This window comes from Nothoprocta perdicaria, unplaced genomic scaffold (assembly GCF_003342845.1).
Source record: "Nothoprocta perdicaria isolate Ctin4 unplaced genomic scaffold, notPer1 scaffold_28, whole genome shotgun sequence".
Taxonomy (NCBI): Eukaryota; Metazoa; Chordata; class Aves; order Tinamiformes; family Tinamidae; genus Nothoprocta; species Nothoprocta perdicaria.
The window spans coordinates 3,079,219-3,104,359 of record NW_020455510.1 but is presented as its reverse complement, the minus strand read 5'-3'; the positions used below and the strand labels follow the sequence as shown (position 1 = coordinate 3,104,359).

The following is a 25,141-nucleotide window of genomic DNA, read 5'->3' as shown; positions in this document are numbered from 1 at the left end:
ATTTGTTCGAGTCTTAAACATGCATCTCTCATGGTCCACAGGAGAACAAAAGAATATTTAGCAGGGAGAAAAAGACTTTCAGGCTCCTTGTCTACCAGTGCAGAGACACATTTTCAAAGGTTAATCCTAACATAAAATACTGTGGCATCTACGAAGAGCGAAGTGACATTGTTTCCTGACAAATATGATCTCAATTCTTTTTAAAATAAGCTAGCATGTCGAAGTGCTTAGTAAAAAAAAAAAAAGGAATCGGTAAAAATAGCGAATATGTCCTGCGAGGGAATATAAAATGTTTATTCMTAAGAACAATTCTAAAGTTACAGTCAAAATACAGAGGTTGCTGCAGTTGCTCCTTAATAGTGTTCACATTTATGTGCACACAGAGCAGACTAAAATAGCCTCCCACTTTTTCTGTATTTCTATGAGTTACTATGGTTTCTACAAAAAGAATGGATATTTGAGTAGGCTTTTACTTCAGTGTCTGTCAATGTGAGTTTGCAAGAGGCTCTCTTTTTATCTTCTGAAGAGATTGCAGCACAAGGAGCAACAATAAGAGCTTTGCCATGATATCCTGCATTAGACTCAAGTGACACTTAGGGGAAGCATGAGTAGTTATGAATACCTTAGATTACAGGCCTTCTGCTGAAGCTAGAATTAAAACTTCTGTCTTGTAGGTTTTTGCAGAAAAGCAGTAGATCAGCTTCAGATTTGTGATGTTTGTTTCACAATAGTTGACAAAATATGTTATGCCAAGCTGAAATTTCTTAAAACATTAAATAAGAATGTGTAGTTTCTAAAATTACCTAAATCCCGTTTTGAAAAGTAACTATAACATTTAGGGACTATAGTCACATTATAAAATCATTAGGCTCTAAAATGTTTTCTGTAGTTTTGAATATTTAACCCCTCATTAGGAGATCTTCTAATCATTTAACTTATAATAACAATAATTTAAACATAATAAATGATGAAATATAAATGTGAAGAAAAGTTTACGCACTTGTTTTACCTGTATGAGTCCTGGTGTGAGTTTTCAGGTGATCAGATCTGGAGAACTTTCTCTGACAGGTTTTACACTGGAAGGGTTTTACACCTGAAGAGATACAACAAGTCTCTTGTCATATTCCCTCCCTTTTGGTAGGGAGAATGACCCAGCTACGCCTGAGTTTTCAAGAATCTGGATGTTTTTGTGCTAGTTCCTGTAAGTGCTCCTCCCAGCTCCGTGCCTCCGCATTACACAAAGCCGTTAATCAGCCTGCCATACGTAACCCCTTTGCAACCTCCCTTTCCTGCATCTGTCTCTGAAGTGTCCAAACTGCAGCAGCGTAAACAAACACCCACTTGCGCCTGCTGGTCCAGGGCAGCTCTGCAAGCTTCATTATTCTTTATTCTACCCACCCCACAACCAGGACACYAACTGCCAGGGCACTTCCCTGAGAGCCAGGAGACACAAGCTCACTTTCCCCTTCCCTCAGCCAGAGGAGCAGCRGAAACCACGTCCAGCCTTCCCTTTTCCACCCCTCCTTTCCACATGCAGTCCCGCCACCTTCTCAAGTTAGGCATCTGCAGCACTTATGTAATTGGCTATCCCACCCAAACACCAGACAATCAACTGCAGTTTCTGTCTGGCTACTTGTGGGCAAATTGTTCTTGCAGAAMTGCTTGCTTTTTAAAACTGTATTTCCTATATTGGAGATAACAGTACAGAGCAGTTCCACTTAAAAAGCTGTTTCAAAAAGGTGGCTGCTGGGTGGAAAGGTCACATATACAAGCACATTCCTGCTGGAATGACAGGAGAAACAAAAGGCACAGTCCCCTACTAAACTGAATTTAAGAATAAATCTTTGCAGATAACTCACATATAAAGATGAAATCTAAAGAGGAGGGAGGTGTTGCCAACAGACCTGTGTGTCGCCTTTGGTGCCGTTTGAGTTGGTCTGAACGAGAAAATCTTCGTTCACAGTCCTTAAAATCACACTGATAGGGCTTTTCACCTGTAAAAGATAAATGGTTTATTAGAAMATATGCCTAAACTGGGGAATACGTTGTCTAGAATCCGGCGAGAAAAAAYGTATTACATTAAAATATTTGATCTTCCTTCCTTTCTAAAGCAATCTAGAGTTAGGCCAGATTCTCATTTGATATAAAACTATGTAAMTGTATCAGAATCACTGCGGAAAGGCTGGGGAAATAGCTAATTATACTACACTGTCTCTGATCTCAAATCTCTTTGCTCTAAAAAAATGGCCCATTAGGTTAAAATCACAAAAACTATGTTGCATGAAAAGCATTTTATTTTTCTGCTAGAAACCATTTTGTTTTCTGCTAGAAAAGAACCAAAATGTCTTATTCAATAATTTGCAGAAAACCTTAGTCAGCTCTTTGCATGTCTTTCAGAGAGCTAGAATTCCTGCAAGGGAACAAACTTGCAGTTTGCTCGAAATTGGATTTGAGGCAAAAACTAAACCAAAGACATCCATGCAGCTGGTAATTTACTTACTCTAAGCAAGCTATAAGAATAACAGAGACAAATGCAAACACAGAAACATGCACATTCTCCCCCAAACCTTAAATGCTGTTTCTTCCACAAGGTGCCATTGCACAGAATTTTGCAGGCAGCTGCCCCCTACCCCCAGGCAATCCTGTGCATTATTCCCAAGCCACATGTACATGGAGGAAACCTCCTCCACCCTCTGTATAGGTCAGTGGAGAATCTCAGGGTATGTTCTGTCCAGGAACAACAGTGAGCTTCTGAGGCAAAAAAAAAGAACTCAAATCCATAAGAAATAGTGCCCCAAAAGAACATGACTTTCAAAGCGATGGGCTTCGGCAGCCACACAAATCCACAACGAGAATGCAGCGTGGAAGGAAGGAGCTGAGGGTCCCAGTCACAGCGGGAGCCGAGCGGCCTCTCAGACCCGATTCTCATGCAGACTAAGGCCCCTCGCGCCGCAGCGCGGTCCCGCGAGAGCCTGCGGTGCACCCCGCTACCCGAGCAGCTGCACAGAGCCCCTGTGCGGTGCTGCTGTGGCAGAGCTCCCGTGAGGACTGATGACAGTGCTCAGAGCAAAGCGGGGAGGATCCTGCCTTCTCTCTGCAAGCTGCGGGCTGGAGCAGCTGGCACCTGCTGCTCCGCTGCGGGATGCTGGCCTGTTACATGGAATCCAGCAGGAAGCACCTACGGGAAAAYGAGTGCTGGAGAAAATAAGGGAAGGTGAGCTTGGCTTCTCTGTGTATTTTGAAACTAATAATGCTTCCAAAAAGCTTCAGCAAAAACACTGGCCTTTTTTTTTTTTTTATTAAATTATGGTGAGGAGAAGGGKTTTTTTGGCACCAGTTGCATCTTGAATGAGAAGTGTATCTTCTGAGCTACAGCGAAGGAAGATGGCTGTGATGCCATTTTATTCTTGTGCATGATTTATGTAAGTAGATTGGTCTGTCATATAAATATTTGTTTGGAGCTAATCATTAGGATAGTGGGATGTGGCAGGATTTAAGAGCTTAGAGACATTTATCCTTTTGAAAGAATTTTTCTGGATGGTGTTTAGATATTGTGTAAGTACTATTACAGAATCAATTGAAAGGTTTCTTAGTAGATCTGCACTATATCTGCACAGAACTCTGTTCTAAGATACCAGTGCAAACTGTTTTAGTTTAAAGGCAGAAGCCTTCTGATGTGGGTAACACAGTATAAACAGCATCTTAAAAAGAGCATTCCAAATTTCTAATAGTGTRGCTAAGATCAAAATTTCACAATAGCAGCTAAATCTGCTAGAACAACTTACGCTGCTGTGACAGTCACCCAAAAGAGTTTACAGACTCTCAGATTTAGGTGTGGACTATTTCCATTCTGCTCTGCTTAATTTATTAACATAAGGGATTACAGTTGCCACAAGTGTTTAAAATAATTCCCCACGCTTTGACCACAAGGACTCCCTCGGGGGTGCCTGCTTTTCCGAAACCACTTACTCCCAAGGAATTCAGCCCTTTGGCAGATTTAAGAGGGGAATGTCAGCAGAGCAGAGTGCAGTGACAGGGTGATTGTCTCCTAATTGCAATATAAATGCAGAAGACAGGGAGGTATTTGAATAAAACAGTATAGCAGGTCTGATGGCAGGCATCTTAAAGTTTTCTTTAAATATTTGAAATACAACCTGGATTAAATTCAAGACAAATTTAACCAGAGCATGTAATCAATCCAGTATGCTTACACAGAGCTATGTCAACACTGCATACAAAACAAAAGCAAACAAACAGAAACAGGCACRATATTCGGACAGAAACCCTAGTTTCTCTTTCCTTCTGCGTGCTCAGGATGAGCTGGTGGCAGGCGAAACGCCTGCTGAAACCTCCTGTCCTGTAATCGTTCACTTCCACAAGCTTCATGAGAACAGGATGGCAAAAAAAGCCTAATTAGAAAGAGCCTGTTGGTGCCTCGTTAAACCACTGCGCAGAAAGTTCTAGGGCAGTGTCTGGTTTCTCACAGATCCACTAGAGCCTTCCCAGTAGCAGTCTTAGGTCTCTCAATAGATGAAAAATAYTCCATCATATAGTCACATTCCTGTATGACCAGAGACACATAGACATTAAAAAAAATAAAAAGAGGAGATGCTGATGACCTTTCACCAGTCCTTTCTCCTACGACACTGAAGTTTTTCTGATTATTTCAATTTAATTGCTAAAAGAGAGAACACAAAAYAAAGTTTAAACTCAGTGCATAATGAAATAGTCAAGATGGGAGAGGCAATTTTTTGATATTTAGAAAAATAAAGCTCAGCAATAACAGCACARGTGTGATTCAGCCTTCGCATTAATGCAGTCAACACTTTCAATAAAGTAAAACTATTTCCTCAAAGAGGGCTAAGTTAAAAAAAGAGCAAGCTCACACACTTTCTGAAATTCCTACTACTACACCTATTGCACAAAATATTCCTCCTACCCATTTCATCTGACTAAGGAGCACTGGAAGAACAAAAGCCTGCTGCTCACAGCAAAGCATCAGGAGCAGGGGTGATCCTGAAACCAAAGCCTGTGGCCTGTAAGTGTGAATGTGAATCTGGAGGCTTGCCTGTGCTCACGTGTACACGCACTGAATCAACCTGCCCAACCCCTTGGTCACAACTTCACTGCACTGCTACAGCACATTCCCGTTCGACCTTCTTTCTGTATTTAGCAAAGAGGCTTTACAGGTGAAGTTTTCTATCACCTTCACATGGGGTTTCAGGTATAGAGGGATGTTACTGTAGTACAACTAAACTCTTGTTTTAAATCCTTCAGACATTAAAGCCTAGGAATGATCCTAGGTAAGGCCAYAGGTCCATCCTGCCCTGTGGTCTCCCACACTGGAGCACCAAGAGTGCTCACAGGAGAACGGAACAGGGCAAAAAGCCGTCATCCTTTCCCTGGCCACTCTCCCAGGATCCAAGAGTCACAGGCAGAGGAGTGGAGCTCTGTCTTTCAAAGGAGTTTTAATGACGAACTAATGACTGTAAGAGGTTTTGCAGCACAGTGACAAGTGTCATCGTAAAAGGATATTTGCTTTAGTCAAAGCAATCAGTATTAGATGATGAGCACAAGAATGATTATTTGGCTACATTCTTTACACCCATTAGAGCCTCTGAATTTCACCACCAAGAGCTGAGAGAGCAGCCACACAAAGGGTGAAGTCCCGAGTTACAGATTCTCCATTTTCCTTATGGAAACTCGCAGTTGCACTTGAGCATGTTTAGGCTGAAGGATGTGTGTGGCACGAGGGCTCAGCACACTCTCCTGTGGAGAAGCTGTTCTTAGCTAGGGTAAATCCACAGTGCTTCCAAAGTGTGGCGCTGCACTCAAAAGGCCTGAGGCAGAATGGTGATGTTTCCACCACAAATGAAATTCAGGAAAGTTTAGACATAAATTTGCTTCCACAAMGAAATCTCTGAAGTCTACCAGAGGATAACGAGCCACTATTTTAATGGCTGCACTGTTGAAAAGTTATATGTATTTCTACATTTCCCTTAGGAGGCCTATCTGCCGCAGCAAAATATACCACGATAAGAGAAAGTCTTTTTGGCTGTACATGTTTCAATAAAGGCCTTGTTAACAATGGATAAGCAGTCTTAGAGGGTACAAAATGTCAACATATTTTCAAATAAGTCTATGTTGAAACACTGGTAAAAAACGATTACAGGATCCAATTTTGTGTTGTAGAGCCCTGTTTGATTTTGCAATACTGCAACTRGTGAACATAAGATCTAAGGCAGTCCTCTGTAAATATGATAGAAAGGAAAAGACAGTCAAGAGCCAACGTTGCCATGTAACGATACTACCTGCTGTTTTAATATTAGATATATGCAACTGTTTGCAAGTATTATTACAAAGTACTGATGTACCATTAAACTAAGGTGGAAGAGCTTCAGTCCCACGAGTTACTGCAGAAACGTAAGACAGAACATTTTGGCCATAAAGAGCTATACGAAACACAAGGAAACTATGCTATAAGTATCCTATTATATAAAGGTGTCAGTGTATCCTGACAGCCTCRCTCCAGTGACACCACCCCCTTACTGACCTCGTCATCCTGGTCCCTTAAGATACCCCTCACACATAAAAACAGACAGGTGGAGAAAGAAAAAAAATAAATAAATAAAAGAAGGTGCAGAGAAGTGTGAACTGTAGTTGTCAAAACTGTTACCAATAGCAAGACAAACACAGCAGTTTGCTGATCAGCCCTTGGAGAAAGTTGGTTCCCAAATTTTGCTTTCAGGCATCAGCTTTTCCACATGAAAAATCTGAAAGTGACGGTTGGATGGCCAAGGAGAGACAGGGTGATACAGGAGAGCCTGGAAATGGGTTCTCTAAATACGGGCTTCCCTATGCACTCCTGAAGATTATGGGATTGAAAAGGACCATATTATGGGATTGAAAAGGACCGTACGGCCACCATGTCCAGATTCTTTATGATGCCAAGCAGCTGTGAAAATATGTTAATTCACATGCAGAAGTGTTTGCAGAACATCTACTGCAAATACTCCCATAAAACATAATTTGCCAAGCACTACCAAAAACTAAGACTTTCGGGTTAGAGGAGGAGACAAGAAACGAAGTGCATCATGTCCTAATCTCTGTGGCAATTGGGAACTGGTTAGAGTACAATTTCCAGGTGATAATCATTGGAAATAGCTAGCACCCTAAAACTGAACAAAAACCTAACTCTCCTGGCAGTTAGATAAAGAAATGAAATCCCTTCTGGTCCCAAGACTGAATGCATCAGCCAGACAAGTCAATCAGCTGCTCCCAGAAGCCTCCTCTACAGTTTCACCTTTTCTTCTGTTTTAGATTTATTTATGGAAAGCAGAATGACATTTCTGCAGCCCTTGGACTCCAAAGTCTTCACTGTCTATCCTTTATATTTGCCTGCATTCTATAAACATTTAAATCATTTTATTGCCCATAGAACTTTATCCTGTAAAAAACAAGTCACAGAGATTATCAAGTTCCTTTTTAGGCATCTTTCAGTGTTAATTCTCAGAGATTCTTCTGCATCCTGAAGAGGAACTGCCCAGAGCACACACATACCTTGCGGGAAAGACTGGCGCTGCCCCCAGRTTGGCACCTTGGGCCGTTTTTAGCTCACCCTACCCACTTTGGTGCCCAGTGTCGTACCGCAGTTTCCGCCAGTCGTGGCTGGCACTTACCAGTGTGCTTTCTGCTGTGCATCTGTAAGTGGGACAGCTTAAAGTATCGCTTGTTGCAGCCAGGGTAGGCGCACATGAAGGGCCGCTTTTCGTTGGTCTCGCTTGCTGATCGGACAATCGTTGGAGCTACTCCAGGCACCCGTCGGACATCCTGCAAGGACACAGACTGGCTGATGCAATACATATGTTCTCAAGCTTTGTGTTAGCACTTTCAAACAGTCAAATACACTTCTCCGTGGCAAGGAAATACTGGAATATAGCACACTATATATATAGCACAAGGCTATTTTATTCTATTCTTCATTAACTAAGGGAAACTCCAGTAAATCTTAATTTGGTCTTTGCAGAGTATTAAACTTATGTGGAGGTCAAAACACAGTGACCTCTGCTTACTAAATTCCCTCACCAATATTTATAATTGAGATTAAGCAGGGCATGTTGATGTCATGTGTGRTCACAGAGTCTAAGAGGAACACTCACTGGCCATGAAATAATTTTAGGCTTCTACCAGTGAAAAGAGATGAGTATGAGCCATTCTTTATATTAAACTTTTATATGAAGTTAAAGGTTGGGATATTAATGTCTYGGATCAATGAAAATTGCTTAAAAAAAAAAGTGCAGTTGGAGCTGGAGGATAGCTCAGCCTTAATACAGTTTGGCCACTGTCACCGTGTTCCATCAAAAACAATCATCTCCTGGAAGAATTAACGTCCTTAAACAATGTTAACTGCTTGGTTCTAGCCACTCAACAAAAAGTTAGCTCACACRTCTGCTTCTGAGAGCTCCTTACTAAATAATGAATTGTGAAACCATACGGTCAATAAAAAAGAACAAAAGATGCTGTCTAAAAATGTTCACATATGTTGAAAACACAGATGACAGAACAACACAGAAGAGAAATATTATGTAATGACTTTGCCATRAGTTTAAAGAAGGTATATTTTTATAGTTATTTGTCAAGGCTCTAACTTCCRGAAAGGTAGAAAATTAACTCCCATGAATGATATTTTCCTTCCAGAAGTTTCTAAATTATTCACTAGGACACAATCGCTTACTATATTTTCTTTTGAGGAAATATGTTCAAATTAGTAAAACTTCAAAAATCCCTGAAATTAAAGTGCCATCTTTTCTGTACAATATTGGACTTAATCCATTGCAATCACAGAAGCCTTATATGGCAGAAGTGACCACAGCCAGTTGCTGGGCTTTCTATTTAGGACCAAGAAGCTGATAAGCAATATTGCCTCAAAAATGTATTTTAAAGGAGAAATTAATACTTTTGAAGAGCTGGGTCAGAAAGTAGTCCTACATTTTACTTGGATGAAGTCAGGACACACGTGATTTCAAGCATTTCTTGATAACAGGGAACCCACAAAGCAGGKCGGGATCTACAAACAGCAGTGCAGTAGTAAACAAACAGGGCAGCCAGGCCGGAGTCTGCTTCCGTGCGAAGAGCGCCCTGCTGTACTCACTTGGATGCCCCTGAAAACGCCGTGCGTGTGTATTCTGTACTGGGCCCCACAGCTGTACAGCATGGGAGCGCTGTGGTTCTCATTCTCGTATCCTGCTGTATGGCTGCGAAGGAAGCAGGGAAGAGAGGAGAAATTAAGCGGCTTTCAGCAGTCAGCTCCACGAGCGAGGCTGTGATGGCACCTGCAGAGGCCCCGTGCGTGGGCAGGGTGTCCCCGTCCCAGCGACGCTCCCCGGAGGCGGCTGCGTGGCTCTGCTCCCCCCGGCCCCGTGCCCCGACTCCACACACACGTCTACTCGCACCCATTAGGGCAGGCCAGGAAAAAAGGCACGGCCATGGCTTGGACTCTGATCTRTTTTCACAAAGATATTAGGTAGAGGGAAAAAATCCACATAGCAGCATAGCTGTGTCATGTGCACATGTACACATTATTTATCAGCTAAATGTGGGGCTGGCTATGGCTAATATCTTTTGGAATGAGCAAAATGCCTCAAGTTTCACATTAAGTGCAGTGGATTTTTGTCAGCACCTCATGACTCAGATATTACCAGATACTACCAAGAAAGTGATGACATTTATAAGAACAGCAGTCATGTACTCATAAACAGAGATTACAAATCAGTGTCCCAACTATTTATCCCACATACGAGCTTGCGGGATGCACTACAAATTAACCCTTAAAAACAACAACAAAGCCTATTCCTACTGGCTGTAAATAATCAGGATACCTCATGCAGCATCATGACGACAGCTTTAAAAACGTGTAGTTCTGTTTGGTTTTGGAGGATCTCACAACCATATGTTCATCTATTACACTTATTCTTCAAAATCCTACTTTCTGCTCTCCAGAACATTAAAAACATTGCTGTATCCCATGTGTCAAACCTCCTTGATGTCAGAAAGATGTAAATAAAGTTTAGCTTTTAAATTAGTAGCCACATGTATTAATATACCCTGGCAATGGTAAGTGCTCGTATTTTACCCTGCACTAGAAATTAGCCCAGAGCAAAGCCCAAGGGYGCACAGCCTGGGACAAAGATGGATACATAGGATGTTATCCTAGCCCTTGCCAAGTGCTTGCAATAGCAATTCTAGGGGGTCCCTGAGGCCTACACTCTCATTTCACTGGTCTTTCCTTTCTTTTTACTCAAAGTTCATGTGCAGAGTAGAGTTACAAGGAAGTTTTAAACCACTTAAGTGATTTGCAGAGCAGCCAGAGGAACCGGCTCGCAGGAGACATCTAAACAGCTTGTGAGCTTCACCGAGGAGGAGAGGAAGAGGTTCAGTGAACAGCTATTACGGCAGCATGCGGGCCACGTCTGACCTGCTCAGCCCTCATGCCAGCTTCAGGCCACCACCTGACAGATGGGCTTCTTCAGCTCAACCGTTGCTGCTTCAAGTCCTAAAAGCCATTGCAGGGCTCCTGGCCAGCTAGGACTTGTCAAGAAGTCCCTTCAGCTCCTCCTACCCAGGCAAAGGATCAAAGGCTACATCCTTTTGGAGACTCTACCCCATTACTTCAGTCCTAAGTGGCAAATAAGAGATCATAATGAAACAAGCTATAGGGCAATGGCAAGAAAATGTCATTGCTGAATTTTCCTCTCTATTTAAAGGCAGCAAAGTCTATAGATTACAGACTTTTATAGTCAAAGACTATAGACTTTGATAATAAATAATCTTATTAATTAATTAGAGCTTAAAAAGCACCCAGTCCATGATAACACTCATGTTAATCACAAATTATAGGGTGTATTTTCAAAAAAAAAGGGACATGAGAACTACCATCTTACAATGAGCAAGTTTCTGTTTGCAGCAGAAGCTGTTGCTGATCTGCAGAGCATTAGTAAATCAAGAGTAAATGTGAACTTCAGCATGAGGTACCCTGAATAGCTGTGTAACCTTCAATTCACACCTTTCCTAATGACCTTGCCCATAATAATAAACAAAGACAAAGAGATAAGAAAAATTCGCAGGGCAGAAGGAATTTTAGAAGGAAGAGGAATATCTAGCAAAAGCTTATCATACAGCCTAACATTTCCTTCAAATTCACATTTTCACTCCTCAGTGATTAAGACTTTTGTAAAAAAATAGTCCCTTCAGAAATAATTCCTCCCAGAAATAAGAAACCAAATAAACACCCTGGCCTGTGCCCTTGTCCCTATGAATGGGAGATCTCCATCCTAACWGCTCTTGCTCAGCTGGGAAGTCTTCCACAATGTTCAGCCTTTTCATTTCCATATTTCCTCCCATTATTTCTAAATATACCTCTCTATGGCTGAACATAAAACTGCAAAGCCTTGAAGATTTAAACCTGTTTTCRGAGGCTCCTGACCCATAATATACGAACTACCAAAGAGCCATCTACTTTAACAGCCCCGCTAGAGAGATTTTAAGGAGGAACCATAGTTTCCATTTCAAAGGATATCAGCATTGGCTGGTATTCAGCACGGCCACTTGGCCCGGGAGAGCAAAATGGGCTACATGGGATTTCTTGAGCCACAAGGCAGAATTTACTACAAAGCAGCATGAAATAATGTGATCTTTGGGGAGGTAGAAACGAACTGTTCATTCTGTGACTGTTCATTCAAATCAGTTAGGATCCTGGTACCCTGAAAGGAGTTTTCATAACCCATCCCTAGTCCTGTTCTCTTGAACRTGAACCTTCCCTCTGCATCAATAACAACCTCAAAAATAGGAACTTCCTTCTTTCAATTGATTTCCTCTTTGCTCAAAGCATCCATGTTGTAAACCACAAAATTTATACCACATTTTGCACAGTCAAGTTTCTTTATTCTGTTATAATCTATACACTAAAATAAAAAGAATTGACAGAAGAACCAGTATAAGTGCCTAACTATATCACTGAACCTCAAAACCTCAAATTCACCTCATTTGAAAGATAAAGATCCGAGGAAATCCTACATATATTAGCAATGAGAGTAAATGATGAATTTCCACCCGCAGGAGGGTTRGAGCTCTTTAACTTCTGTCCCTTCTAGTCTGGGATTAGATGTTTAACCAGGCAAACAACCAATGCCTCATACGCTTTGACCTTTACTAAGGCATGAAAATACTAAAAATTTGACCATATAGTCTCTGAGGAGCTGGCAGCATCCTACATCTCCCTCAAGCGCCACGAAGTCCACACTGCACATTGCAGATCAAATAACTATAAAGAAAATATGTTAGAGACTCTCTGGTGCTGTGCAGGTGAACACGGCTGAGCACTGATCCTTGGGACAGACCGCTTCCCAGAGGAGGAGCCGTGTGTTCTCCCAAGGAGATACCAAGGGACAATAAACAAGCACACAGATTTCCCCTGGAAAGCCTGGAGTTATCATTGGGAGCGACACCAGGCTGGTCCCTCTGCAAGGCCCACGAGCTTTGAGAACTAAGCAAGGCCAGACAAAGCCAAACTGGGGGGGGATCCAACAGGAATTTTTGCTTGAGTAAGGACTGCAGAATCAGGCATCATGATCTCTCTTGTTCTGCCTTTGCCTGTGAATACGCAACTCCTTTAACTTAAAGGAAGCAGCACAGAGGCAGAACTGCAGWATAAAATATTTAGCGTTCATCAAGTTAGTTGATGAAAAACTCACCCAAGCGTATTTGTTCTTTGGTTCTAGACAGTCATAAACAGACCTGGAAAAATATCCATGAAATGTAACTCCAGATAACTCCAGATAATGTAACTCCAGGCAACCAAGACTGGTACTTATGCAATATGAAATGCCAGGCAAGTGCTATCTGCCGGAGAGTATTTAGAAAGGCTTGCATTTCCCATTAGTCCAGCAAATCCTTAGCACTCGGAGAGTAGCTCTTTTAAAATGATTAATCTCTAAGTTGTACAGATTGTACAAAGATTAATAAAAATGAAGGTTTTACAGATGAGAATGTGTGATGAAAAACAGAGCAGCTTTAGAGAGTTGTATCAATCTAAGTGGTTATAAAAAAAACTCATAAAAGATGACATTCTAATCTGAATATTTTAAAAAATAATCAAGCTGCAATTTCTCTCTCACACCATTTTTACTTTGTTAAGCTGAAATTGTCTGTCTAATGCATAAACCAGCTACAACTTAATCTGAAGAGTTAAGCTTCTTTATTATTATTTCATAAACCGAAAAAGGGAAGCTTTAAGGCATACCGAGGAGAGTTAGAGAATTTCAGATGAAATGTGAATACACATTGATTCATGAGATTCAGACTTGGAAGAATTAAAAAAAAAAAAAAAAGGCCAGAAAGCAAGATTACATTAAACAGGCACCACATTAAGCCTCAATTTAATTGTGTTTCAATGCAGGGACAGGAATTTTAGGGTTTAGAAACAGAGCCAAAAAAATGAGGCAAAGTGAGGGTGTGGGCTAGTTCTGTTGATAACAGGACATAAAGGAAAAGAAGTAGAGCTAATTCTCTCTGCTAAAATATTTACCATCCTAGCACCATGGGAAAAAATACGTTTGGAGACAGCAAGAAGATTTTGATTAGTTATAGAGAAGATCGTATTTCTGCCTGCTCTTTGTCTAACACCATTGAGGAGGGTGGAGTGTAAAGCCGCATTTTTATCTGCACGTTGCAAGGCGAGGTAATATTAAAACCCGTGATTTCACAGATTACAGCCCTTCTGCCATCTGCAATGAGAAAAACAGCTGGTTAATGAAGCAAAAGCACTGGGCCTTCAGGAGACCCTAATCTCAACAGCTTCAATCGTGGGTTTTTTTTTTTTTAACCACTGACCTCAATGGGACCAGGGCTTCACTCAAGACTTCCCTCCAACGAGACACTCAGCTATCAGTAGGAAAGGGGAAATACAGTACTAGGAACAATAGGTCATCATCCATGTTGCCTGCAGAACTGAAGCTTTGTACTTCCAAATTTCACTAATTATACCTTCATAGGTACTAAATAAAACCTTTAGGAATCYCTCCTAGACAAACTGAGGTTTTGCTGCCTTGCTCTAGATGCAGTTTTAATGCTGTGCTACAGGATCATACCTCATTTTCTTTCCAGCGAGTCTGAGCAAAGAACAATCTCTACAAATGTCTATGGAAAACATTTCTTATTTAGCACCTGAATAAAAACAAGAGGTACCAAACTAAATTATATATGAGATTTCAGGTGGCTATAGCAAATATAATTCCTATTTYCTCATTCCTTTTACTCCGAGAAACAAAGAGAAAAGTATGCAATATTTCTATTACGTCTTGCTGCTGTGCATGCAGCTGTATTTCTTTGTCTACCAGGCACTTCTATTCCCTGCTTTGTATAAATTATTTCCACAGCACTTATACACAGAACTCATCAAAACAACAGTGAGTTTCATAGCCAYGAGGACTGTCTCTACAATAGTCTTATGGTGGGAGGCAGTATTTTCCTCCTTGTGCAAATGGGAAAGCAGCAGAACGAAACTAAGGATAGAAGCTAAGGGAAAAGATGTCCACTAATTCGGGGCATCCCTCCTGAGATGTTTAGGACAGCTGGGTTTGCCAAGTCGTAAGTGCAGGACCCACCGACTTTCCTGCAACAACAACAGATGAGGTCTCAGCTGTCCCAAAAGCCTTCCACAAACCACAAGCTTTTCCTTTCCAACCCTTGAAGTTGCTGGTTTGCGCCACAGTTCCTAGAGACACTAGGACAGCCCTTGACCACAGGCAAGCAGGCATCTCCTAATCAAAACATGAGCTCTCAGGCAGCAAATATGGACTAATCTCCGTTCACTTTACAGGGATTACAAGCACAGCTTGAACACAACCTTTGGTGTTAAGGACTGGATATGAGAATCTACTACGCAAGCTCAGGGTACTTGCACTTAATGGTAGCAGCAGCAGGATGTCTTCTCCTCACAGAGAAGCATATTTTGGGCTACTAGACATCTTTTTGATTTGCCAGCAAGTGAAATACCTGGAATTAAGCTTCTAGGTTCCCCTCTGCACTGTTGAGCAGTGCTGGTCCCACACCCTATTCCACACCTTTTATTGCCCACTTCTGCTTGACACTTGAGCTACTCCTCCTGCAGTTTCCTAAAGCCTACACCTACTAAAAGTGCTTAAAGACTAAAACCCACAAAGATGACAAAACTCCTTGTCCTGAGCTCCAGTATCTGACATTAAAATATCCAGAGAGGAAAAAAATTCATCAAATCTGCTAAGTCTTAAAGCCACAGGCCGAAGCAGGCTCCAGGCAGATAAAATCATGAGATAGTTGCCAGACTCTTGCTTCCACTAATACTGCACAGACGGGACCATCAAGAAGCTCACAACTCAACTTCARTGGTTTGCACAATGGCTCAAAAGGACACGGATTTGGCCATCCGACAATATCCCTTGCCAAACATCAAACTTCTCATCCAAAGTGAGAAGATTCTGGAGCTGATCAATCAAATACTGGCAAGACTGCAAACAGCTAAAAGCAGAAGGCTACCAGAGCAACTGCTGGACAGCTTAAGCATAGAGCGACGATGGGTCCCACCTAAACCACACRGCATTTGCTTCATTTCAGTGCATCAAACTTCCACGTGCCAGACAACGCGCTACTGAACTGGTCTTCTATCCAGTACACATTGCACAACCCCTAAGTTTTATATAATTGTAGAATCCTCTAATTACTTGTGAACGTTACTTGGTAAGGTTTTCTTGTTTGCTATGAAGTAGAAGCCTTAGCTACGCTTAGCTAAGTGCTTGGGAGAACTCAAGTCAAGGAGCTAAATAAGGACTGTCATCACTGGACGGAATATAGAAGCTCCATATTTCAGCAGAAAGAYTGATTCCAAAATTCTTAAATTACAACTACGAGATTGAGAAAGTAACTGAAATACTAAACGCCTGAGAATCGCTTATGAACAGATCATATATTTTAAAGATGTAAATCTTGGGAAGAATACCTTAAGTTCATGGCAACTGAGATTGGAGGTGCTGCATACTGTAACTCTTAGCCAGAAAAGACAGATAACTATTTTGGCTCATATTACCAGTGATGAGGCTATGTCTAGTGCTGATTTTCCACAGATTCTACAATCTTGGCCTATACCAAAACTTTGAGCTTTGTTTTACCATAGATCATTCATCTTGATTTTTTTCTCTTTCTTTTTTCCTCCTTTCATGCATCCTAGGTCACATACTTTACCCTGCTAACAGTCTGACTCCTGGACAAGTAAGAAGCCATTTATTTTGCTCAGTACTCCTTTAATATTCCTATTGTGTCTTTTTTTTTTTTTTTCTTTTTTTTTTCTTCTTCACTGAATTCCCCAAAGAATAACCTCTTCCTTGCTTTAATAACTTGGACCTCGGTCAAGGTTGATGTGTTTCTCCATTTTGCAGGATATTTTCTCCAGAAGAGACAAAACAGTGTCTAATATTGAAATGACTGATTTTTAAAGGGTAGGCTTTAAAGAGGAAATCACAAACACTTCAGGAAAAAAAAAAAAGAAAAAAAAGAAGAAAAAAGGGTAGGAAATAACCTTTAAAAGAGAGAGTGGGCGCGGTACACAGCTGTGGGAAGTGGGGACCTTCCCGCAGCAGCAGCAGCAGCAGCAGCAGCAGCAGCAGCAGCAGCAGCGCTGCTCGGCGGCTCCCTGCAGCCCCGGCTCGCGGCCCACTCCCGCGCGGATCGTTTGCTGCAGGGCTGCCTCGCGCCTCCACCCTTCAGGCGCGGCGTGTGAACGGGCTGGGCGCAGCCGCCCGGCGCTTGCCCCTTTACCCCGCTGCAGCGCCGCGCACTCCGCGCCGCCGGGCGCAGCGCAGCCCACGGGAGCCCGCGCCCGCTGCGCGCTCTTGCAGCCCGGCTCGTGCAGCTCGCGTGGGCCCGCGGCGCGGCGCGACGCGCAGCTGCGGCACCCGCGTGCGGCGGTGCCGCCGGTGCGGGGCCGCTTCGGGCGCCCCTCGCGCGCAGCGAACGCCGCGGGGCCCGGCGGGCCGGGGGCGGCGGCGCCGCGGGGCCTTCCTGGCCGCGCCGCGGCAGGAAGCGGCGCGGGGGAGGCGCCCGGAGCCTCTTCCCGGCAGGTGGGAGGGAGCGCGACAATGGCCGGGAGGAAGGAAGCGGGAAGCGGGAGGGCCCGCGCGCAGGGAGCCGCCGCGGCCACGGGACGCGAGCGCCGGCTCCGGCCGCGCCGCGCGGGTGGGAGGGAGGACGCGGCTTTTCGGCCTCTCCGCGTTCACTTCGTAAAATAACACAGAAAGGAATTGAAACGTGACTGCGCTAGGGAAGAGCCCGGGATGAGAGAGCGGCTTACCCCTTGAGCGTGGAGCCCAGGTTCATCTGGTTCCAGGTCATGCATTCGAGCTGGGAGGTCATTTGGTATAAATTGTCGCTGTGASGAAAATAGGGAGAATTAGAACTAAAATCGCGGCGAACTGAGCAGAAATAAGTCAAAAGAGAAGCATCATTGTTCGTTTCCTCTCTTAAAACACGCAACAGCGGCAAGCCGATTTGTTCTTTATAGCCGCAATATAACAACGATTACAAACMTAAAGTGGGGCACGGAAAAGAAAAGCCTATTTTGCTCTACAGGTTTGCTCATTTCCCATCGGCCAGAGACCTTTCCGCCCACATTTTCCCCGCGGAAAAGCGGCCTCCGATAGGGACCCGTTCCCGCTAACGAAAGGTGTCGCGGCGGGCGGCGCGTTCCCGCGGCGCAGAGCGCGGGGCGCCCTCGGGCCCCGCCGCGGGGCACGTTGCGGGGCAGCCCCCGCACGCGGAAAGGCGCGAGGCGGCCCCGCGCGTGCCCGCGTGTGCGGTGCCACGCGTGAGCCGGGACTGCTCCCTCTTCCCGCCACTTCCCCGTTCGCCGTGCTGGCCTGTGCCAACTCCGCTCTGCAATTCCACGAATTCTTCCTGTAAGGCTGCTGTAATTAATTCCTCCAGGACCCTGATTTTTATTAGAAGTACCCGCCTGGTGCATTTACAGCAGGAGATTTCCCTTTAACTTTCTCTCGCTTGACAGTTCATTTATAAGGGCCTCCCCCACAATATCCACTTTCCCCCCTCCCCGCCTTCTCATAAGGCGACGCACTCACTCATCTTGTCACCGGCCGCCCCCCCTGCGCCGCGGGGACAGCGGCCCCGGCGCGGGGCGAGCGCGGCCCGAGCCCGCTGCGGGGCCAGCGGCGCCGCCCGGGGACGCAACCTCTGGCCCTGGGGAGCTGCTCGTCCCCGGCTCCGCTCGCCCTTCTTATCGCAGCACCGCGGGGTGAGCTCATGGAAGCAGCCGCTCCGCTCCCAACCCGGGCTTGGAAAGAAGCGGCGCTTGGGAGAGGGAAAGCGCCGTCCCTGGGGAAACGCCTGCGCTGCTCCCGACCTGAATCACCGGCCCTCCAAACGGCCACGCAGAGGACACTAAAAATAACTTATTTTCATTACAGAGATGCTTTTAAAGAGAAACGAGAGGAAGGGGAGGTGGGGGGAGCATTTCTACAACGGGGATTAATGTAAGTTGGAGTGGAATAAAAGGAAGTCAACGCTGAGCAAAAAGGGAACTTAAAAGGAAACCAGTAGTAGATCATATRGAGTTTGTTTTGGCCTGCACTGCAGTATTGCCGAGTTCTTGACCTCTGCACAGAAAGAGCTATAATCTGCACCGAGACTCCTCCACTTTTAAAGTCTTTGTAAGTGTGACTCACAGTAAATTTTCAGCATCGGGCATGCTTACTACGTTAGGCAGCGCGAGGTAGGGAAGTTCACAGCGCCGTGCAACGAAGGCACCCAGAGGCGCGGGCGGCCAGGGTGCCCGTGCGCGGCTCTGTCACCACGTCCAGCGACAGGCAGAGGCGCTGCGAGCGGAGCCAGCACTTGCCGAGGCCACGTTTGAGAGACGCTCTTGCTTGCGGGGTCTTCAGTGACGGTCTTGCCACCGGTTCTTTCTCGCCGCCTTCCCGACCGCTTTGCCCCAAGTCCACGGTGAGGGGCCGCGCCGGCAGCAGGGCCCGGGGCGGGGATGAGCGGTAGCGCTCTTGCCTTGAGCATCCCGCGGCGCCGCGGCCAGGTCCCTTCAGAACGGTAGCAGTGGCAGTAATAACAATAATATTAATAATGCTCCGAATCGGCTTCGACAATGCTCCAAATCGGGTTTCGATCGGGTTTCAGTCACTTTTCCAGGCCGTTGCAGCCGTGGCTTGAGTCCCATTCATTTCTGCACGGCGATTAGCCCCCCTTTCCTTGACTACTCTCTCTAGGAGAGGCACTCGTGCAGCAGGATAATCGTGAAGGGACAAGTTTCCTTTCGTTTCGTTTTTCAGGTGTTTTTGAGCGGGGGGGACGCGGGGCGAGAAGGGACCAACCGACTTGTCCAGCCAGGAGCGGCTCGGGACAAACGGGAGCTTCCCTCGCCCTAGGACAAGCCCTCATCCACACTCCCCGCAGCAACATCGGCTCCCGGGGGCGTTGAGGGCTCAGTCCTCCTCCGAGCCGCAAGCCTCCCAGGGCGCGCGGCYAGTGCCGTTAACGCAGGTGAGAACGGCCGCAACGGCGGGAGGGCGCGAAACGGCGGCGTTTCCTCCAGGTGACGCCTCCCGCGCCAAGCGGCTCCGCRGCAGCGACGCCGCGGGCTAATCTCGCGGCAGAGGCTCCTTTCCTTCCTTCATTACCTCACTCCCTCCTTCCCTTGACGTCAACTCGTGGCGAAGCGGCTTCTGGAAGTGACAGCATTTTGTTGTCCCGCGTCCAGCGCGGATGAATCAGCGGCGCTGGAGGAGCCCGCGAGCGGAGCCCCTCGCCGCTTCCTCCGCGCGGGAACATTGTTTTGTGTGCGCGGGTTACTTAGCAACCCCCGATACGGGACCGGCTCCAAGTTCACAAAAAGTTGAAGAATAAATTTTGGGTAACTTCTTTGCTCGCTAAACACGTTGTAAAACTGCGAACGGCGCGCCCAGCCCCCAAGCCAGGCCGAGGGGAGCGGGAAGCGGCGCTTGCGGAGGACACTTCTGCTTGCGGAGACAGCCCGTGCCTGGAGCAGCATCCCACAGACCCCTTCCTCCCGGCACGGAGACCCGACAGCTTCGTGGCCCCGCTCTCAGAAAAAAGCCGCTCCGCTGGCCGGTCTACTCGAGGCCGTCGAGGGGCTCTTGGTGCAAGCATGGAGCTCTYGCCCGAGCTCATTTTTCGTTGCGTGCCCGTGGCCGAGCCGCGATGTGTCCGTCCTTGCTGCTCCTCCCGGGCTCTGACCGCCCCGGACGGGTGCAGAGCGGCGCCTGTGCCCGCGGAGGTGCAGGGGAAGGCGCCGCGGCCCGGCGGGTGCCAGGCTGAAGGGGAGCGTGGGGTTTTGTGTGTTTGTGTGATGTTATTTTTTGTTTGTTTTGTTTAAATTTTTTTTCTCTTTTTGCAATAAAGGGCCAAAAGGGTCGTTTCCCGCAGAACAAAGCAAGCCGTTTGAAAGGCGGCGCCCGAGCAAGCAGTCCCGCGAGCAGCGCGGCGGGCCGGGCCAGTACCTGTTGTAGGGGGTCCGGAGGAGCAGGGCCTGGCTGCCCGCGCAGCTCTCGCTGGGGGTGTGACAGCCGTAGACCTGCGGCGGCACCGAGTACTGCTGCTCACCTGCGGAGAGAGCGGCCGAGTCAGCGCGGGGGTGCGCGGGGTGCGTGGGGTGCGCGGGGAGCGCGGCGTTACCTAGCGGGGTCTGCTGGCCCACGGCGTCCTCGTGCTTGAAGGAGTGGCCGCTGAACTGCGCGGCGTGGTGCGCGGGCGGGTGCCCGTAGCTCGGCGCGCCCTCGAAGGCCACGGCGCTGTACCCTGCGCAGAGCAGCGCCGTTAGCGGGGCCCGCGCCGGGCGCGACGCCGCGCGCGGGGCCGACACTCGGAAGTGTCAACCGTGCTTAAAGAGAACAGATCGGCCGCGGCAATAAAAAAGGATGTTTTCATTAATTGTTGCTCATATTAAAGAGGAAGACTTCCATCTGCTCTGTGTACTCCTCTGCTTTTTCCAATTTAGAAGTTACCCTTTAATCTCTCTCCTTTTTTTCTCCCTTATTTTTTTAATAAAGAGTCTGCAATAAAGAGGCGGAATGTTTCGTGCAAAAATAAAACTCCTCCTTTCTGGAGGAAAAAAATCCCAAAATAATAAACATCTTATTTTGTTTCCTAGCCCGAGCAGATTCTGATGGAAAGAGACCACCTCTGCTGACCCCGGGCCGACACCGCATCGTAAATCAGGTGCTTGGACACCAACTTTCATTAATGACTTGGAGCTGGCTAAACAACTTCAGCTAAAAAAGTAATTACGAAGTAATATTATCTCAGCGACTTCTCGGCTCATCAGCATTTACTCGAGCACCGAGCTCTGCCGAGAGTCATTCTTCCAAAACGCAAAACAACCCGCAAAGCCCACGCGGGCTGGGAAAATCCCGCCGCGCTCCCGCACACACGTAGCTCTCGCGACCTGCTGCTGCGTGGGGTTGTTTTCACGGGAACGTGGGGCTCGTGGCGGACGCGGCGGGTCGGGGCTGCCGAGCGCTCGCGCGGGAGCTGCAGTGTCACCGCCACCGGCGGCACGGGGGGCGAAACGGGGAGGCGGCCACGGGACCCAGCCCGTTGTCCCTTCTTCGTTTTAGCGGCTCTGCCGGCCGCCTGCACGCCCGGACGGTACGGGGCTGAATTAACCTGCGGGGCTGTGTGGGGGAAACGAAGGCAGCGAGAGGCGCGGGAAAAAAAAAAAAAAAAAAAAAAAATCCCCAGGACTGTGCAATCTTGTCTTCCGCGGCGCTTTTAAGCCAGCCCGCGGGATGGAAGCGGGACACACTTGGTTTCTGCCAACGCCGCAGCTGCTTCTCGCTGCTCGGTCTCCTCCTTAGCCCTCGGGCAGAGGCGCAGCCTGCAGCCCCTTTATCCCCCTTCCCGCTGCCTCTTCTTGTGCTCGCTCAAAACACTGACACAGTCTACGCTGCTTCTGRCCCGCCTCAGACTTTCGGTGACCTTCAAAAACGCGCTCGGAGCAGAACGATGTTTTGGCCGCATTTTCCGGTGTTGCCTGACCCAAAGCTTCAGGAATTTGATAAGAAAGCCGAGTTCTGAACCGAGCTGCCGATAGCGAGGGCTCTTTAATTAGGGCGTTATCAGAACCAGGCCTGATTAAAATGTGCTGAAAATAATTAAAAGTGGTCCATCTGCCGCAGCACAGGGCCCGCCGCAGGAATCTAGTTGTTGGAGGAGCCCATCTGCATGAAAGAGACGGGCGAACGGGAAGAGGAAAATTGGGCAGAGGTTTCAAAGCCCAGTTTCCCCCCACAGTCCGCCCCAGACTTGGCAGAGATGTCATCGCAGAGGCAAGGTGGTGTCTTTCCCACGCTCGGGGGAACTGTCTTAAAAAAAAAAACCTCGCGAGTTCAACCTTGAGGAGAGCCAAAGCAAGAACATTTTATCCATCCCCAGAAAGAAAAAAAAAAAAAAAGAAAAGAGAGAGAGAAAGAATAAAAGAAAAAAAAAAGAGAGAGAGAGAAAAGCAAAGCAAGCGAACATCCTCCACGGATGCCTGCTCACCGCGAGCTCCGCACCTGCGCGGCTCTAGCGGGGCGCTGCGCGCAGAGCCCRGGCCCGGCTCTCCCCTCGCTTGGGAGCTCCGCACACCGACGCTCCCGCCACATCCTGGGCTCCGCGCAAGCTGCGCGCCCRCCCGCTCGGGCCGAGGCAGCCGCCGCCCGCGGGGCTGCCTTTGTGCCTGAACCTGAAGGTTTCTCTTCAGGGGGCCCAAGGCAGGTGAGGTCGGAGGGCGCGATGTCGCGGCTACCTGCACCGCGAGCGAGCCGGGATTTAATCCCCGTCACCGTTCCTGCCCGCACTAGAGCGCTCCCGGGGCCGCGGTGGTGTCGGACGCGCTCCCGTCGCGGTCCTTCCTGGCCCGCGGGTCCCCGCGCCGCCCAGCAGAGCTGCGGGGCAGCCCGCAACGCCCGGCCACTCGCCACGCGGGCTCCACGGGCCAGGCGCGGCCAGCGCACCTGCGCGCGGGCCCGCGGCTCCTTGCAGGACGAGCCCCGCGGGCGATCCGCCCGCCGGCTGCTGGCGGCGAGGCCGGCGGGGAGCCGAGCCCGCTCTGCGGCCGCTTGAGGGGAGCCGACGCGGAGATAACCCGCGCACGCAGGCCGAGTGAGCGGCCGCGTCGGCCCCGCAGCCTGCGGCGCCCACGGCCGTGCTCGAGGGAGAGCCAAAGCTCCGCGGCCCGCGTCGCTTCTGCGCGGATACCGCGGCCCGGCACCCCGAGAGCGCAGGGGGAACCACGGGCGTCTCGAAAGCAGCATCGGGAGGACAATATGAAAAAGGCGAACCCAAACCAAACCCAAACCAAATCAAACCGAAATGCTTGGTCCGAGGGCCCCCTTGCCGCGGCAGGCCCGGCCGTGCGCGGCCCAGCAGGCCAGTGCCGCGAGGCGAGCGGCGGCCGGCGGCTGCGCGCTTACCCTGGTTGCGGATGGCCTGCTGGCTCTCCAGGCAGTTGGGCAGGTAGGGCGCGTTGGGGAAGACCCGCGCCTGGCCCGCGGGCGGCTGGCTGGGCGGCGGCGCGCCGAAGGGCCCGTAGCGGCAGGCGCCCGCCGTGCCCGTGAACTGGCCCGAGAAGTGCACGGTGAATGCGCTCAGGTACTGCTCCTCGTGCGGGTCCGAGCCGCTCCAGCTCGGCTCCTGCTTGATGAAGGAGTGCGGCCCCAGCGAGCCGTAGGAGGCTCCCGGCGGGAAGTCCAGGACGGGGGCCCACTGCGCCGCGCTGCTCACCGGCATGGCGCAGTTGCCGTTGCCCGCTAAGGAAGGCACGGACGGCAGCAGCGCGTTGAGGTCCCGCACGTCGGACCCCATCTGCTCGCAGACCTTCTGCCTGCCGCCGGGCAGCCAGTCCGCCCCCGGGCCGCACTTATTCCAGGAGACCTGGCCCCTGCCCGCCAGGCCGGGGGCCGGCTCCGGCTGCAGGCACCAGGCGGGCGAGCCGAGCCCCTTGGGCGAGGGTTGCTCCGCGACGCAGCTGCCCGGGTCCAGCCCTGCGGGAGCCGCCAGCAGCGGCAGGGAAAGGTTGTTCTCCAGGGTCGCCTCCGGGGGGGCCCCCGCTCGCGGCGCGGCGCTGGGTGCGTGTGCGTGGGCTCGGGGCACAGCCGCCGCGCACGCCTCACCTCGGATGCCTGCTCGCCCTCAACTTTGCAAAGCTCAAATAGAGGCGCTTGCAGCGGAGGAGGAGCCAGCGGCGCCGATCCTCCATTCACGCGCGCCCCGCCGAGGGGCTGCCCCCAGCCCGCGCTGCCGAGGCCCGCCGCGGGGGGAGAGCTTGCCGCGGGGAATATATCTCCCCTGCACGGCTCTCCCACCCCCGCTCTGCTGCGAGCGCCGCTCAGCCTCACCCTCGCGCCCCTCCGCCTCGGGAGCGGCTCGCAGGGGGCCCGGGGAGCCGGGTGGCCAGTAAGTACGGGCGGGAYGGCTTCTCTGACCACTTGCGGGGCCGCGGGGCCGGGGGCCGCGGGTAGAAGCCGCTGCCCGTGCAGGGAGGAGGGGAAGGGGTCTGGCTGCCCCCTCGCGAGGGCGAAGCGCCGCTCCAGGTGCCGCTCAAGGGTGCTCTCAAATCTTCGTGAGCGGCAGCCTCTGCGGAGGCGCCGGAGCCTCCCGGGACGCGTCTCGACGCACCGCGCGGGAGCCGCTGCCCCGGGAGCGGCACCGAGAACCCTGTCGAGGGCCAGCAGAAAGGCGGCCGCGCAGAGCGGCTCCTCCTGGCAGGAGAGCCCCMTCCTTGAAGGCAAAGCGAGGTAAAAACGCGAGGGACGTCACCTGCCCTCGGGGGGACGGAGGCTGCTGTCCCGCGAGCGCCGCTCCCGCCGCGTGCGCTCCTTGTCCCGCCGCCCTTGCAACAACGCGTCAAAGCTCGAGCGGCAGCCGCTGGAATAAATTAAAACGGTTTCCTAATAGGGAAGCCAAGGTTTAATTTCCCATTTAAACTATTTAACAGAAACAATCGTTTCCGTTAAGTATTTAATTTTATTTATTTTTTCACTATCGCTATCACTATCGCTAATCCTTTTTTTTTTTTTTTTTTTTTTTTTTT

At 48.9% G+C, this 25,141-nt stretch overlaps 1 protein-coding gene and 1 long non-coding RNA gene across 4 annotated transcripts in view; one reads left to right on the top strand and one right to left on the bottom strand.

Annotated features, from left to right (window-relative positions):
- The window catches only part of WT1 (Wilms tumor 1), a 70,987-nt gene that overhangs the window by 2,884 nt on the left and 42,962 nt on the right, over nt 1–25,141 (bottom strand). The window contains exons 1-8 of one of the 3 annotated variants that reach the window (XM_026041179.1): nt 23,523–24,183; nt 20,743–20,865; nt 20,568–20,670; nt 17,378–17,455; nt 9,152–9,254; nt 7,680–7,830; nt 1,905–1,994; nt 1,001–1,093 (exon numbers count right to left, since the gene is read on the bottom strand). In XM_026041179.1, coding sequence (XP_025896964.1) covers nt 1,001–1,093; nt 1,905–1,994; nt 7,680–7,830; nt 9,152–9,254; nt 17,378–17,455; nt 20,568–20,670; nt 20,743–20,865; nt 23,523–23,913 — 1,132 coding nt within the window. In that variant the 5' untranslated portion in view covers nt 23,914–24,183. Of the gene's footprint in view, nt 1–1,000; nt 1,094–1,904; nt 1,995–7,679; nt 7,831–9,151; nt 9,255–17,377; nt 17,456–20,567; nt 20,671–20,742; nt 20,866–23,522; nt 24,184–25,141 lie in introns of those variants that run through there. The other 2 variants (XM_026041180.1, XM_026041181.1) reach the window with 2 other exon arrangements.
- The window catches only part of LOC112948848, a 964-nt gene continuing 500 nt past the window's right edge, over nt 24,678–25,141 (top strand). Inside the window, exon 1 of the long non-coding RNA XR_003249707.1 lies at nt 24,678–24,845. This is a non-coding gene — a long non-coding RNA (uncharacterized LOC112948848). The remainder of the gene's footprint in view (nt 24,846–25,141) is intronic.